The sequence below is a fragment of the Vulpes lagopus genome, chromosome 3 (assembly GCF_018345385.1).
Source record: "Vulpes lagopus strain Blue_001 chromosome 3, ASM1834538v1, whole genome shotgun sequence".
Taxonomy (NCBI): domain Eukaryota; kingdom Metazoa; phylum Chordata; class Mammalia; order Carnivora; family Canidae; genus Vulpes; species Vulpes lagopus.
The window spans coordinates 78,110,349-78,126,036 of record NC_054826.1 but is presented as its reverse complement, the minus strand read 5'-3'; the positions used below and the strand labels follow the sequence as shown (position 1 = coordinate 78,126,036).

General features: G+C 35.7%; 1 protein-coding gene across 2 annotated transcripts in view; it reads right to left on the bottom strand.

Moving 5' to 3' along the window:
- IPMK (inositol polyphosphate multikinase) overlaps positions 1 to 15,688 on the bottom strand; it is a 61,498-nt gene that overhangs the window by 25,663 nt on the left and 20,147 nt on the right. For both annotated transcript variants that reach the window (XM_041750250.1, XM_041750251.1), the window contains exon 4: positions 5,874 to 6,046. In XM_041750250.1, coding sequence (XP_041606184.1) covers positions 5,874 to 6,046 — 173 coding nt within the window. The remainder of the gene's footprint in view (positions 1 to 5,873; positions 6,047 to 15,688) is intronic.

Genomic DNA, 15,688 nt, shown 5'->3' with positions numbered 1-15,688 from the left:
AAAAATAAGTAAACCCCTAGCCAAACTTATCAAAAAGAAAAAAGACTCGAAAAAAATCACGAATGAAAGAGGAGAGATCACAACCAATACTAAGGAAATACAAATGATTTTAATAACATATTATGAGCAACTATATGCCACCAAATTAGGCACTCTAGAAGAAATAGATGGATTCCTAGAAACCTATAAATTACCAAAACTGAAATGGGAAAAAACTGAAAACCTAAATAGATTCATAACTAGAAAGGGAACTGAAGCAGTTATCAAAAACCTTCCAAGAAACAAAAGTCTAGGGCCAGATGGCTTCCCAGGGGAATTCTACCAAACATTTAAAGAAGAACTAATACCTATTCTTATGAAGCTATTTCAAAAAATAGGAATGGGACTCATTGTATGAGGCCAGCATTACCTTAATCCCAAAACCACACAATAATCCCAACAAAAAGAAGTACAGATCAGTATCCCTGATGAACACAGATGCCAGAATTCTCACCAAGATACTAGCCAATAGGATACAACAGTACATTTAAACGATTATCCATCATGAAGTCCTGGCCTCAACAATCAGACAACAACAAGAAATAGAAGTCATTCGAATTGGCAAAGGAGTCAAATTCTCACTCTTTGCAGATGACATCATACTGTATGTGGAAAACTCAAAAGACTCCACTCCAAAATGGATAGAACTCACATGCAATTTGGCATCACGGCAGGATACAAAATCAATGCACAGAAATCAGTTGCATTTCTATACACTAAAAATGAGACTGAAGAAAGAGAATTAAGGAATTGATCCCATTTACAATTGTACCAAAACCCCTAAGATACCTAGTAATAAACCTAACCAGAGATAAAGGGTCTGTATTCTAAACACTAAGAACATTTACGAAAGAAACTGAAGACACAAAGAGATGGAGAAACACCTCATGCTCATGAATTAAAAGAATAAATATTGTTAAAAATGTCTTTCCTACCCAGAGAAATCTACACATTCAATGCAATCCCTATCAAATACCATCGACACTTTTCAAGGAGCTGGGACAAACAATCCTAAAATTTGTATGGAACCAGAAAAGACCCCAAATAGCCAGAGTAATGTTCAAAAAGAAAACCAAAGCTAGTGGCATAACAATGTCTTACTTCAAACTATATTACAAAGCTGTGATCATGAAGATAGCATGGTACTGGCACAAAAATAGACACATAGATCATAGATCAGTGGAACAGAATAGAGAACCCAGAAATGGACTCTCAAGTCTATGTTCAACTAATCTTTTACAAGTAGGAAAGAATATCCAATGGAAAAAAAATAAATGCCATTGGGAAAACTGGACAGCCACATGCAGAAGAATGAAAACTGGACCATTCTCTTACACCATACACAAAGATAAACTCAAAATGGATGAAAGACCTAAATGTGAGATAGGAATCCATCAAAGTCATAGAGGAGAACACAGGCAGAAACCTTTTGACCTCAGCCACAGGAACTTCTTGCAAGACATGTCTCTAAAGGCAAGCAAAACAAAAGCAAAAATGAGCTATTGGGATTTTATTGAGATAAAAAGCTTCCGCACAACAAAGAAAATAGTGAACAAAACTAAAAGGCAACCTACAGAATGGGAGAAGGTATTTGCAAATGACATACCAGATAAAGGGCCAGTATGTAAGATTTTAAAGAATTTATCAAATTCAACACCCAAAAAACAATCCCCTCAAGAAATGGGCAGAAGATATGAACAGACATTTCTCCAAAGAAGAAACATAAACGGCCGACATATGAAAATGCTCTACATTACTTGCCATCAGGGAAATCTGAAATCAAAACCACAATGAGATACCACTTTGCACCGGTGATAATGGCTAAAATTAACAGAGCAAGAAATAACAAATGTTGGTGAGGATGTAGAAAAAGGATAACCCTTTTGCACTGTTGGTGGGAATGCCAGCTGGTACAACTACTCTGGCAAACAGTATGAAGGTTCCTTAAGAAGTTAAAAATAGAGCTATTTTATGGCCTAGCAATTGACCTAGCACTACTGGGTATTTACCCCAAAGATAACACAGACATAGTGAAACGAATGGGCACTTGCACCCCAATGTTCATAGCAGCAATGTCCATAAGAGCCAAACTGTGGAAGGAGCTGAGATGTTCTTCGACATATGAATGGACAAGAAGATATGGTATATATACACAATGGAATACTACTCAGCATCGGAAAGGATGAATACCTACCATTTACATGGATGGAACTGGAGGGGTGTTACACTTATTGAATTAAGTCAGAGAAAGACAATTATCACATGGTTTCTCTCGTGTGCAGAACATAAGAAATAGTGCAGAGGACCATAAAGGAAGGGAGGGAAAACTGAATAGAAAAAATCAGAGAGGGAGACAAACCATGAGAGACTCTTAACTCTGGGAAACAAACTGAGGGTTGCTGAAGGGGAGGTGGGTTGGGGGATGGGGTAGCTGGATGATGAGCATTAAGGAGGGCACATGATGGGATGAGCACTGTGTGTTATACACAACTGACGAATTATTGAAAATTACATCTGAAACTAATGATGTAAATATGTTGGCTAATTGAATTTAAATAAAAAATAAAAATAAATGAATGGATAAAGAAAATGTGGTATATATGGAGAATGAAATACTATTTAGCAATAAAAAGGAATACAATACTGACATATGCAACAACATAGATGAACTTTTGAAAACATTAACTGAAAGAATCCAGGCACAAAAGACCACCTATTGTACTGTATGATTCCATTTATATGAAATTTCCAGAAGAGGCAAATCTATAGGGACAGAAAGTAGATCAGGGTTGCCTAAGGCTAGGGTGAGTTGAAAGACTGGAAGAAAAAGGTGACTGCCAATAGGTATGACATTTCTTTTGAGGGTGAAGAAAATATTCTGATGTTGAATGTAGTGATGGTTGTGCAACTCTGCAAGTATACTAAAACCTGTGAATCTTATATTTGAATGAGTGAATTGAAGGATATATAAATTATATCTAAATAAAGTTGTTATTTAAAAAAATACAAACAGAACAACTTCTCCTTGTTTGGTGAAACCACATCCCAAGAACACCAAATCACACAAGGTCTTATTTATCCTGTATATGTATGTACCCAAAAGGTAACAGAAACACACTGAAGAGTTTTTAAATAGGGGAATGTCATAATTAGATATACTTTTGCAATGTTTGATCAACAGATTGGAAGAGAGCAAAACTGAACTTGAAAGATCAGTTAAGAGACTAGAGACTGGAAAGGGATTATGGGAATTAAGATCAATAGGACTGATGGATGATTCTGAGATGTGATAGTACAAGTTTTCTCCTTTGTAAAACTGTATGTATGGTGGTGCTATTTATTGGGGTAAGGAATAATAGAAATGTTACTATTGTTGTGGATGTTAGTTTGCAACAGGGATGTATCAGTTTTTTATGTATTTGTTCTAGATGTCTTGACATTATCCAGGTAAAGATCTAGCTATACAGACTAGGAGAGCAAAGAAAAACCAGAGGCAGAAGGTATACATTTGGGTGTTACTGTTGTAAATGAAAATGAATCAATTAAAAACAAAAAGAAATAGAAAGAAAAAGAGGGACTAAGATGGAACTGAGCAGAATACAACATTTAAAGAATAAACAAAGAAATGAACTGGTAAAGAAGACTGCAAAGTGTCTTTGCAGGAGAGGGTGTCATGAACCTCAAGAGGAAAGTTTCAAGAAAGACTTAATGCTGAAAGTTGTTTTCAAAGTAAAGTGAATAATGAAAACTGTCATTTGGATCTAGTAACAATGGAGATTGTCAAGGTTTTTAGGGACCTTAGTGAGAGCAAATCTGGAGGGATGATGGAATAGAAGCTAGACTGGAATAACTTTAAGAATGTTGAGTGGAGGGGTGCCTGGGTGGCTCAGTAGGTTAAGGGGCCGACTCTGATTTTGGCCCAGGTCATGACCTCAGGGTCATGAGATCAAGCCCCCCATCAGGCTCCATCTTAGCATGGAGTCAGCTTGAGATTCTTTCTCCCTCTGCCCTTCCCCACTTGCACAAGGCACGTGCACGTGCTTTCTCTCAAAGAAATAAATAAGTAAAATCATTAAAAATATAAAAGAATACTGAGTGGAAAGGCAATGGAAATAACTGGTTCAGTTCTGGGAGGCAAGCTGAATTCACCACTGGAGGGCAGAGCACAGTAAAGGCAGGTTTTGATGTTTCATTACTGAAAAAGTTGAGCAATTTGAATACATTTAAAACAAAGTTAGAGTCAGGAGAGAGAAACAGAAGTTGAAGATATAAGAAAAACAAGAGAGAATCAATAGCACTAGGTTCCTAAAGAGGTGGGAAGGACCAAGATCCAGAGGACATAGGGAAGGGTTATACTTAGACAAGAGGATGAAATATTCTTCAACAGGAGGAAGAAATAAAGAGGGAATGAAAGTACATGTAGGTATGTACATCTGTTAGTAGAAAATTAAAGGAAATCCAGTCTGATAGTTTTTATTTTTTTCTGAAGCAGAAGGCAAAGTCACCTGCTAAAAGTGAGAAGGAAAGTGGGAGGGTGAGAGATTTGACAACAGTGAAGGTTTAAATAGTTGCCCAGTTAGATTCCTGTGGGATGTTTATTCCCTGTTTGTTTTAACATTATTCCATTACCCTTTTTTTCTTTACCATATATCCACATTTAATTATAGTTTTCTAAAATGAAATAACTGTATAATATTTCTTTGGTTTTATTTATAATCAGAATACCAAATTCAACTGTGCTGTTGTTACCATCACATTAACAATTCATCTATAATACTTCCTATAAACTCTATTTAAAACTCAAAATGAAAACCTATATATCTTACACAATGAATTTCAAAACTACCCACTATGCTCATATAGGTAATCAATCATTTATCATATGTACAAATTTTATCTCCACACACCTAGAAGGCATACGATTTATTTAGAGGATTTTATTCTACATTACGTAAACGTGGCATACTATTTGCAAAGATGGCCTCAACAATCCCTCCCATCCTTGTGCATACTACCATTTGCATTGTGACTTCTCTATTTTAACCATCAGAAGGGGAATCTGTTTCTTTTCCCTATCATATGGGTTGGCCCTGTGATTTACTCTTTCCTATATAATTCCATAGACGTGACAGCAAATGACTTCCTAAGCTTTCCTGTAGCTCTCATGCTTGGCTTCATGGAATATGATGAAGCTCCAGCTAGCCTTCTGGAACATGAGAGATCACAGGGAAAAAGGCTCAGCCAACAGTACCATCTCCCAGACGTGAGACCGAGGTCATTTCAGACCATCTAAGCCCTAGCTGAGTCATCAAATGAGTACAGCCTCATGGACCCTAAGTGAGATCAGCAAATTGTGTACCTGAGCCCTACTCGGACTGTCAACCTACAGAATTATGAGCAAATAAGACAACTTTTAAAATATAGTCTGAAGCTGTAACCTAATTTTTAATTTCCCTTTTCTATTTTAAAAATATAGAAAAAAAAGGAATATAAAAACTTAGTACCTTTCTGTGGAAAAATCATAAATAATATCACATTACTTATCACATTATTTTGCATGTAAACTTAAGCTCCTTTAAAATAAAATTACCAGAGTCATAGTCCAGTGGTTCATCCATTCATTCACTTATTAATTACATACGATGAATCAGAGTCATTCCAAACACTGACCATATATTAGTGAACAAGAGATTAAAATCTCTGCCTGCATTGGGGAGATATGGACAACCCACATCCAAAATATATTATCTTCTAATATATAAGTATTATAACAACATCTACATTTTTCAAGGGAAGAACAAGAAAAGAGAAATGTTACCAATAATCACTCTTACCCTCATGCCAAGCACCAAGAACCCAATCTCTTCCATTAATGGGTACTTGCTGACCTGTTGCTTAATCTTCTCAGATGAGGCAAAAGGATCGTAACTCTTTCGCCCTATCTTTACATCCATAATACAGGGCTTATTAAATTTATGGGTCACATCTTCCAGTTTTAAGTATAAATCTGTTATTAAAGAAAAACTAATTAGTAATAGGCAAACATATTACTATTCAAAAAACTGCCAGGGGAAAACAAAATAAGGAAATCTTAAAAACTGAGAAAAAAGTTAAAATAAAATCCAGAAACAATTATTATTACTCCATCTGAAGAAAAAAAAAAAAAGACTGACCAACAAATTTATATCAAGTATAAATATCACAGAGAAACTCTTGCAAGAAGTGATTAAATAATATTCAACCATAAGCAAAAGGTATGAAATAGATCTAAGGTTTCTACGGACATTAAAATGAGATTATTTCAAAAGCTATTTCAGAATGCATTCCCCTTATGTTTTTCCCCCCCCCTTTTTTTTTCCCCCTTTTGAATATATTTTATGTCATCTATACCTCAGCAGATCTCTTAGTATTTTAATAATTTTTAAAATTCTTCATTTAAAATTAGTAATAGGAATAAATCCTTCCCACAGTGTACACAACAGAAATATAGCTTAAGAAAGGTAAATCAAGCTAAATTATGGTCACTGCCAAATTTACATTCTAGTTTTACTAGTCTCAAAAGAAAAATAAATATCTTGCTTTTTAGAATATAAGTGTTCATCAAAAGTTCATCTGTAAACCACTTTGGCATCCTGCATACATCTTCTCACAGATATATATATATATTATATAATATATAATAATATAAAATATACATATTATCTATTACAAATGGAGATTCAAGTAAAAGACTATAGAAGTCCCATTTATTACATACTGTAGCTGAACTAATTATAGCTTAGTTTGAAAATAAAGGTCTAAGTACACTAAGGGAAGGAAGGAAATTCTTCCTCTCTCTACTTGATAAAAGAATCGTCCCAAAGTTCTGAATGAGCTCATAATTTTCCGTTATGAATGTGAGAAGCATGTCTCCTAAAAACTTTTTCTCAAAAACAGAAAAGATTTTATCTGTTTCTTACCAAAGTAACAAAGTTAGAGAAGGTATGTATTTTCAGTGAATTCTGTAAGAGGCCACCAGAGAAAAAGGAAGACTTTTACCCTCTTTGCCTTTACCTTGATCCACAAAGAGTAGCAGACATATTTTTTTTTAAGATTTTATTTATTTATTCATGAGAGATACAGAGAGAGAGGCTGAGACACAGGCAGAGAGAGAAAGAAGCAGGCTCCACACAGGGAGCCCAATGTGGGACTCGATCCCGGGTCTCCAGGATCACACCCTGGGCTGAAGACAGGAGCTAAACCACTGAGCCACCCAGGCGTCCCAAGAGTAGCAGTTATTAAATTATAATAAAGAAGTCTGTGTTGAACCAAAAGTGAGAACTTGGGTAGGCCTTGAGAAAGTTTTAAGCCTTCAGATTTAAGAGGCATAAATCTTTTCCTTGAAAGGATAAGAAATAAAAAGTTAAGTTTTATCCTTTAGTCAAAGGAAGATGGGAGCAAAGTCATGATTGTATAGAACTAGGTGAAGTCAAGCCCAAATATGACAAAAAAAACTATAGCCTAAGAAACCAGCACCCACACAAAACAAAGTATAACACATTAAAGAAAGACTCACAAACAGACATGTTCAGCAAGAGAAAACAAAAGGTCTGGAGACAAAGTATAACATTTTAAAGAAAGACTCACAAACAGACATGTTCAGCAAGAGAAAACAAAAGGTCTGGAGACAGACAGGGGACTATTAACAGTGAAAGGTAAGGGCACAGTGGGAATACCCCAACCAAGAAACTGGAACCTAGTCAATGAGCTTTTGTGCTTTAAAATATAAGTACAGGATAGTGTGAAAAGATGGGGAAGAAAGCAGCAAAGAACTTCTGGTCTTCTTCTTCTAGGTCTTCCTCCTGTCTCCAGCTACCTTGAGTGAAAGTAAACAGACTTATCCTTTTCCTATAGCTGTGTAAAAATTTCAGTAACATGGTTTATTAACTATTTGAACTATAGTTCAAATACCAGAAAAGACTAATTAAAACCTAATACAGTACATTACTGGCATTCACAAGTATATCATTAATTTCCATAACTCAAGAGACTGCAAAAATCCTATTGAGGTGAGGCTATGTAAGGGAGTACACAGATAGTGAGTGAACCTAGCTAACTATCATAGCATCTTTATCTCAGTGTAGCATTATTATTTTCTACTTGACAATTTGGTAGTGATCAAAACAAATAATAAACTTTTTTGTAATAAGAGATGACAGAAGCAAGAGTAGATTGCATTATCTTAACATAAAATCTCTATTTCTTCCTTCCCCTCTTGGGAAAGAGGAAAATACAAATGCAAATCTCATATATAGTAGGAATATAATAAATGTTTGCTGAATGAATGAATGTTTGCCCTTCTCATTCCTATTGCCCAGTGGAACTTTGGGTTTGGCCTTACTAACATAATAAATTGAGTCATTCCTTCAGTAAACAGGCCTGAGTATCTTGGGTTTTATTTCAACCAGCCAAATGTGTTTTTCTTTACTTTCAGGTTCTTGATATGTGATATATGACTCAAATTACCAAATAACTAGTAGATTATTTATAGCCTTAAGTTAATAACCCTTAAATTAAGACATACTGAGTTGGCTTAGTCTTTTCTTTTAGTTCCTGGCCCTAATTTTTTTTTAAGTAAAACTAAGAATTTGAGACTGTAATTTTTTTTTGAGACTGTGATTTCTATTGTTCCCTCTAAGTTGTAAAAATAAACATCAAAATCTGCTTTAGAAAAAAAAAACCTGCTTTAGAGATGCAGAGTTTTTAAGAATATGTCATCATATATCTAGCAGCTTGTCACAAGTACTTTTGAATGAAATAAATAAATACTTGAAAATGGGACATGATCTGAGCACTGAGACTTTTACTGATTTTTACAGGTTGTCATCACTAGAAATAAGTCTGGATACTAATTATCTCTGAAAAAATGCTATTAGCAAATTATTTGCTAGCACAGAGCTTAATTCAAAGTAAGTCAATCTTGAGATTCAGTAACTTAAATGCTCAAAGGCATTTTACTACAGGGCTTTGCATGTAAGGCAATACCACAGACTGGATAACAAAGGACACTTTTTCAGCCAGGCCTCTCAGGGTATAGAATGGAACAGTATTTTTTAATTTTCAAGTAAACAGAAAATATGTTCTAAATTCATCCAATGGACACCTCGGTGGCTCAGTGGTTGAGCATCTGCCTTTGGCTCAGGTCATGATCTAGATCAGGTCCTGGGATCTAGTTCCACATCGGGCTCCCCATGGGGAACCTGCTTCGTTCTCTGCCTATGCCTCTGCCTCTGTCTTTCTCACAAATAAATAAATAAAATCTTAAAAATAAAAGTAAAACTCATCCAAAAAATCTGATGGACTAAGAATAACATAAATTTTCTATCTGGGACAGTTTTAAGTTCATTCTGACCAAGGTTAAGGAAATAATTAAACTACTTTAATATGATGTTTGGAAAAGAGTAATTATGGTATGATTATTTAATATGATATAACTTGCAAGATATGATTTTGAATGAAAAGAGGTGATTTTTACATTTTTACATATATAGGGGTATATTTATTTGTGTGTGTATAAATCATAAAGATTGATAGAATAATTAGAATAATAACTAGATTTACTTTTTTAAATTCTGTAAAGCTCTATTTGGGACAACAGATTCTGATAAGGCCAGTTTGCCAGAAGTCCAAGGACTGGCATTTGTGAAACTCAGATCTAAGGAGATATTCTATAATGCCTAATGGTATTTGTATAATAAATAAAGGGGCATCTACTTTTCATAAATACGTGGAGCTCATTACAAGAGGTCACACTGGAAATAACTTAGTTAAGTTTAGGAGTCTATGGCTGTAAGAGATAAATCTATAATTTATCTATTAATTTATGAAAAGTATACACATAATTTCTGTAATTCATTAACTTTTTGAGGTTAAAGTCACGAAAATAACTACCAGAAATAACTACCAGTGGTGTATTTCTAAATACATGCTGTTATAAGCAGATTCCTAAGGAGGTATCTAAGTCATTTTAACAATGACATGGTTAGCATGCTCAAAATATTTATACACTTCATGCTGTTGATGACAGTATAAGATTACCCAAAGTTACCATGGCTGAAGAAAGCTTTCCTGGGATCCCTGGGTGGCGCAGCGGTTTGGCGCCTGCCTTTGGCCCAGGACGCGATCCTGGAGACCCAGGATCGAATCCCACATCAGGCTCCCGGTGCATGGAGCCTGCTTCTCCCTCCGCCTGTGTCTCTGCCTCTCTCTCTCTCTCTCTGTGACTATCATAAATAAATAAAAAATTAAAAAAAAAAAAAGAAAGCTTTCCTATTTTAAATATATTTTCTGTTTAAATACATTTAATTGATTATAATTACCTAAAATATGAATACAGTACTTACATTGTTTTATAATGTAAGCATAAGAAATTATTGTTAAGCATAAGAAATTCCTATAGCAAATTTTCTATGCTGGAATATAGTCCTGACACTCTAAGAAAGGCAGAAAATTCTCAGTATCAAAAGAGAAAAAAACAGAAATATTTGAAATACTGTAGAAAAACTGAAAGACCTACATATAACTAAACAGTAAAGATAAGATAATTAGTTCCTTTAAAAGAAGGAAAAGGGAGAGGGCATTTAGGAAGTTGAAGGGAGACTTACTTAGATATCCTTACTGAATATTTCTGATTGTATAAATTATGAGAACATGGGTTTCAAGTTGTATCAAATTCTTCCCCATCATCTCTAGAAAGTCTACTAGTTATTAATTTCCATCTCAATTTCTGAACCTCTCAACAAGGAGAAGAGGCCAGATGAGAAGCCCGGATGAGAAGCCCCTGCCCAACTATGAAGCCATATGGAAAAACAAAGAATGCTTTGCTTCCGCTTTCTACTGCAATTATTGGTCATTTCTGAGAGCAAGATAAGCTAAAAATAGAATTATAAGCCCCTTTGAGCCTCCAAATTTGACTTAAGTTTGAAGGAGAGAATAGACATGTATGCCAGCTTATTTTAGTCCATGCGTCCTAAAATTTGACTAGTAGCTAGATCCAGAAATGTAACAATCAATCAGGCTAGAGATTACATTTGAAAACTCTCAATATGCTCAAATCTACCTGAAGATATACTTTCCTATCTCTCTAAATAATTATCAATAAAAGGCTTTTGATGGTACATGTACTGGGCATCATATGTTTATACAGATACAAATGAGATTTAATATATACAACTAGCTTAAAATCTTCAAAGATAATTTGCTAATGTTTAATTTTTTAAAAATCCCTTAGTAGCGTTCTAAAATTAGCTAATGGTGATGATGGTCATATAATTCTATGAATATACTATGAACTACTGAACTGTATACTCTATAAATTCTTTTTCTTTTTTCCCCCTTTTTTAAGGTTTTATTTATTTACTTGACAGAGAAAGCACAAGCAGGGGGAATAGCAGGCAGAGGAAGAGGGAGCAGCAGGAGCTGCTGCAGGACTCAATCCCAGGACGCTGGGATCATGACTTGAGCTGACAGCAGACATTTCTGGGATCATGACCTGAGCTGAAGGCAGATGTTTAATTGATTGAGCCAACCAGGCACCTTGAATTGTATACTTTAAATGAGTGAGTTTTACAGTACATAAATTATGTCTTGATAAAGCTATCATAAAAAAATCAAAAGAAAAAATCTTATTGGTCAGCACATTCTTATGCTTCTCTCAAGTTACAATAATTTGCTAAACAAATTGGCAGTACTTTCTATATTTTACTACTTTGGATTGTAAGAACTATCTCAAGCTTTATAAAACTACTCTGAGCACGTAAAAAAAGATGCCCAGAAGGGGAGAAAAAAAAAGCCCAGTTATTCCTATGTAAAATACAGTAATGTAAACCACAATGTTCTACTAAAATTCAATATAATATTTGGTTTCATAATATAAATATTTCTATTTATTTCATTTGTTATCAGAAGGATAAAAACAGAAAAATGATCCCATAAACTCTCTAGTAAAATCAAAGCTAAACACCTGCATTGTGCAACAATTTTTGTCCAACTTCTTCCAGAGCTTTAAAAAACTGAAAAGGAACAAGAAATTCCGAGGAAATTGTTGGTATTACTGAGCCACTCTGTACAAATATATTTTTTATTCCTGTCCTTCTCCCCCTTATATTTAGATTTTCTCCTCTCTTCTCTCATTTTTCTCACTTACCTTCTCATCCCAATAGCACCAATTTCTCCATTTATAGTCAAATAAGAGTATTAGAATTTTCAAAGCATTCTTACCTAACATGCATCTATCTTTTCGACTCTATGTGGTATTACTTTCAATTTATAGAAGAAAAAGTAGAAATCAAAAAGGTTAATGAGTTAACCAAGTTCAAAAATTTGGAAAAAAAAATCATGGTAAAAACCAAGTCTTTTGAGCTCAAAGTTACTGCTCTTTCTATTTTGACATCGATGTCCTTCTAGTCAGTACTAAAGACGAAAAAGCTGTTGACTACTAGCAAGTCCTTGATTTTTAAATCATACGCTAGTTATTCCAAACTATGTTATTTTTAAAAAATATTTTATTTATTCATGAAACAGAGAGAGAGAGAGAGAGAGAGAGAGAGAGAGAGAGAGAGGCAGAGACACAACACAGGCAGAGGGAGACGCAGGCTCCAGGGAGCCTGACGTGTGACTTGATCCCGGTTCTCCGGGATCTGGCCCTGGGCTGAAGGTGGCGCTAAACTGCTGAGCCACCCAGGCTGCCCTAAAATGTTTTTTTTTTTTTTTTAAGATTTTATTTATTTATTCATGAGAGGCGCGCGCGCACACACAGACACACACACACACACACACACACACACAGGGACAGAGACACAGGCAGAGGGAGAAGCAGGCTCCATGCAGGGAGCCTGACGTGGGACTCAATCCCAGGTCTCTGGGATCACACCCTGGGCTGAAGTCGGCGCTAAACCACTGAGCCACAGGGGCTGCCCTAAAATGTTATTTTTAATTAAAATATTTCTTCTCTCACCCAGATTCTTTCTTTATACTCTAGTTTTCAAAATAATGATGCTGTTTGCTCAGTTATTCTACCCCTTCTTAACAATGTTTTTAAACTCAGTATTTCTTTCATCTAGATGTCGAATCTAGTACCATCCTCAACAACCTTTGTTAATCTTTCCATGTCACTCTCCTGACAAGTAATGATTTGCTCAAAATTAATCAGCAACCAATAGCGAAATGTGATGGAATCCAGATATCTTACAATGGAAATCTCTATAAAGTAAAGGTGATCATAAAGATTGGTGAAATAATTTAAGTAATGTGTTAATCTGAATCAAGGATATATATTTTTTTTGGGGGGGGGACTAAAAGACAGAAAGAAAGAAAGAAAGAAAGAAAGAAAGAAAGAAAGAAAGAAAGAAAGAAAGAAAGAAAAGAAAAGAAAAGAAAAGAAAAGAAAAGAAAAGAAAGGAAAAGAAAAGAAGGAAGGGAAAGAGGAAGCAAAGAAAGGAAACAAAAAGAAAGAAAGAAAAGAGAGAAGAAAAAAGCTAAGCTCACTCTTTTTTTTTTTTTGTATTACTAAAATACAAAAGAATCCTAAATACCCAGGGAATCATAGATTTACTATTTCCTAACTGAGGATACTCAGGGAGATATCATGATTCCCTACAAATGCCACTTGGCACACCTTGTAAATGAATAGAAGGACAACAATAGATGAACAAGCCCAAGCTAGAGACCCTTCTTTCCCTGTTCTCAAAATGTGGTTCAAGTACTAACTATATCAAAAAAAAGTGTAGCTTTTTAAAAAAGAGTTCATTTATTTATTCATGAGAGACAGAGAGAGGCAGAGACATAGACAGAAGGAGAAGCTGGCTCCCTAGAGGGAGCCTGATGCAAGACTAGATCCCTGGACCCGAGGATCACACCCTGAGCTGAAGGCAGATGCTCAACCATTGAACCACTCGGGCATCCCTGTAGCTTTTATTTTAAACAGCATATCACTAAACTCCAATATTGATCCACATAAACAAAAAACTGGGAGTTGAGTCTATTAACTTGCATTTTATTTTTTTTAAATTTATGATAGTCATACAGAGAGAGAGAGAGAGAGAGGCAGAGACACAGGCAGAGGGAGAAGCAGGCTCCATGCACCGGGAGCCCAATGTGGGATTCGATCCCGGGTCTCCAGGATCATGCCCTGGGCCAAAGGCAGGCGCCAAACCGCTGCGCCACCCAGGGATCCCTTAACTTGCATTTTAGCAAGCCTCTAGGTTATTCTTAAACTCAGTCAAGTTTGAAACTCTTCCTCCATTCACAAACCTTCTTCAATCATTAAGCAATCATGCTACTTGTTTAATTAATTGTATCTGCTCTGTCAAAGGCTTTAAAAAGGCAATACTCCTTCAAGTTTTCATTAAGAGATGCTATGCCCTTACATAGATCATTTTGTTCTCTAACCATGAAACTTAGCATTATTTTTTAAAAGATTGAAATTTTTTTTAAGAGAGGGAAGAGGGGGATCCCTGGGTGGCTCAGTGGTTTAGCGCCTGCCTTTGGCCCAGGGCGCGATCCTGGAGTCCCGGGATCGAGTCCCACATCGGGCTCCTGGCATGGAGCCTGCTTCTCCCTCCTCCTGTGTCTCTGCCTCTCTCTCTCTCTCTCTATGTCTATCATGAATAAATAAATAAATCTTTAAAAAAAAAAAAAGAAAAGAAAAAAAAGAGAGAGGGAAGAGGGAGGGACAGAGGGAGAGGGAGAGAAAGAATCTTAAGCAGTCTCCAAGTCCAGCATGGAGTCCGACGCAGGGCTCAATCTTACAACCCTGAGATCATTACATGAGTAGAAATGAAGCATTGGATGCTTAACCAACTGAGCCACTCAGACTCCCCTAAAAAATTGCAATTTAAAGCCTAGAATGAGATATAGAGGAAGTTATGCAAACAAAATATTTTTCTTGATTTTCCTACCCAAAATGGAAATATTAGGAAAATACTAATTATTTGGAAAATAATAAAAATAATAATAATTAGGAAAAAAATAATTATTTCCAATAAATTAGGAAAAAAGATCATCTGTAAATTAACACAGAATTAAGTACATTTTTTTTATTCAATTATAACAAACTGGTCATTAATTTTTTTTTTAAAGATTTATTTTAGAGAGCGTGCACACATGAGTGGAAGGTTGGGAAAGGGGCAGAGGGAGAGGAAGGGAGAGAAGAAAAGAAGAAGACTCCTTGCTGACCTTAGAGCCAACAGGGGGCTGGATCTCACAACCCTGAGATCATGACCTAAGACCATAACAAGAGTTGGACCCTCAACTGACTGAGCCACCCAGGTGCCCCATTGGTCATGTTACATACCATTTAAGAAACTGGGTATGAAAAGCAAAAGTAGAAGTGCCTTTGTGGCTCAGGTGGTTAAGCGTCTATCTTCAGCTTAGGTCATGATTCCAGGGTCCTAGGATCAAGCCCTACATCGAGGTCCCTGCTCAAGAGAGAGTATGCTTCTCCCTCTCTCTCTGCCCCTCCCCCGGCTCATGCTTGCTCTCTCTCATGCTCTTCTTAAAAAAAAAAAAAAAAGAAAGAACGAAAAGCAAAAGTATTAGTAAGATTTCCTTAATGAAGTAGAAAAAAAGACTAGAAAGAAAAACACCTACATTCTGTCTATATAATACAAGG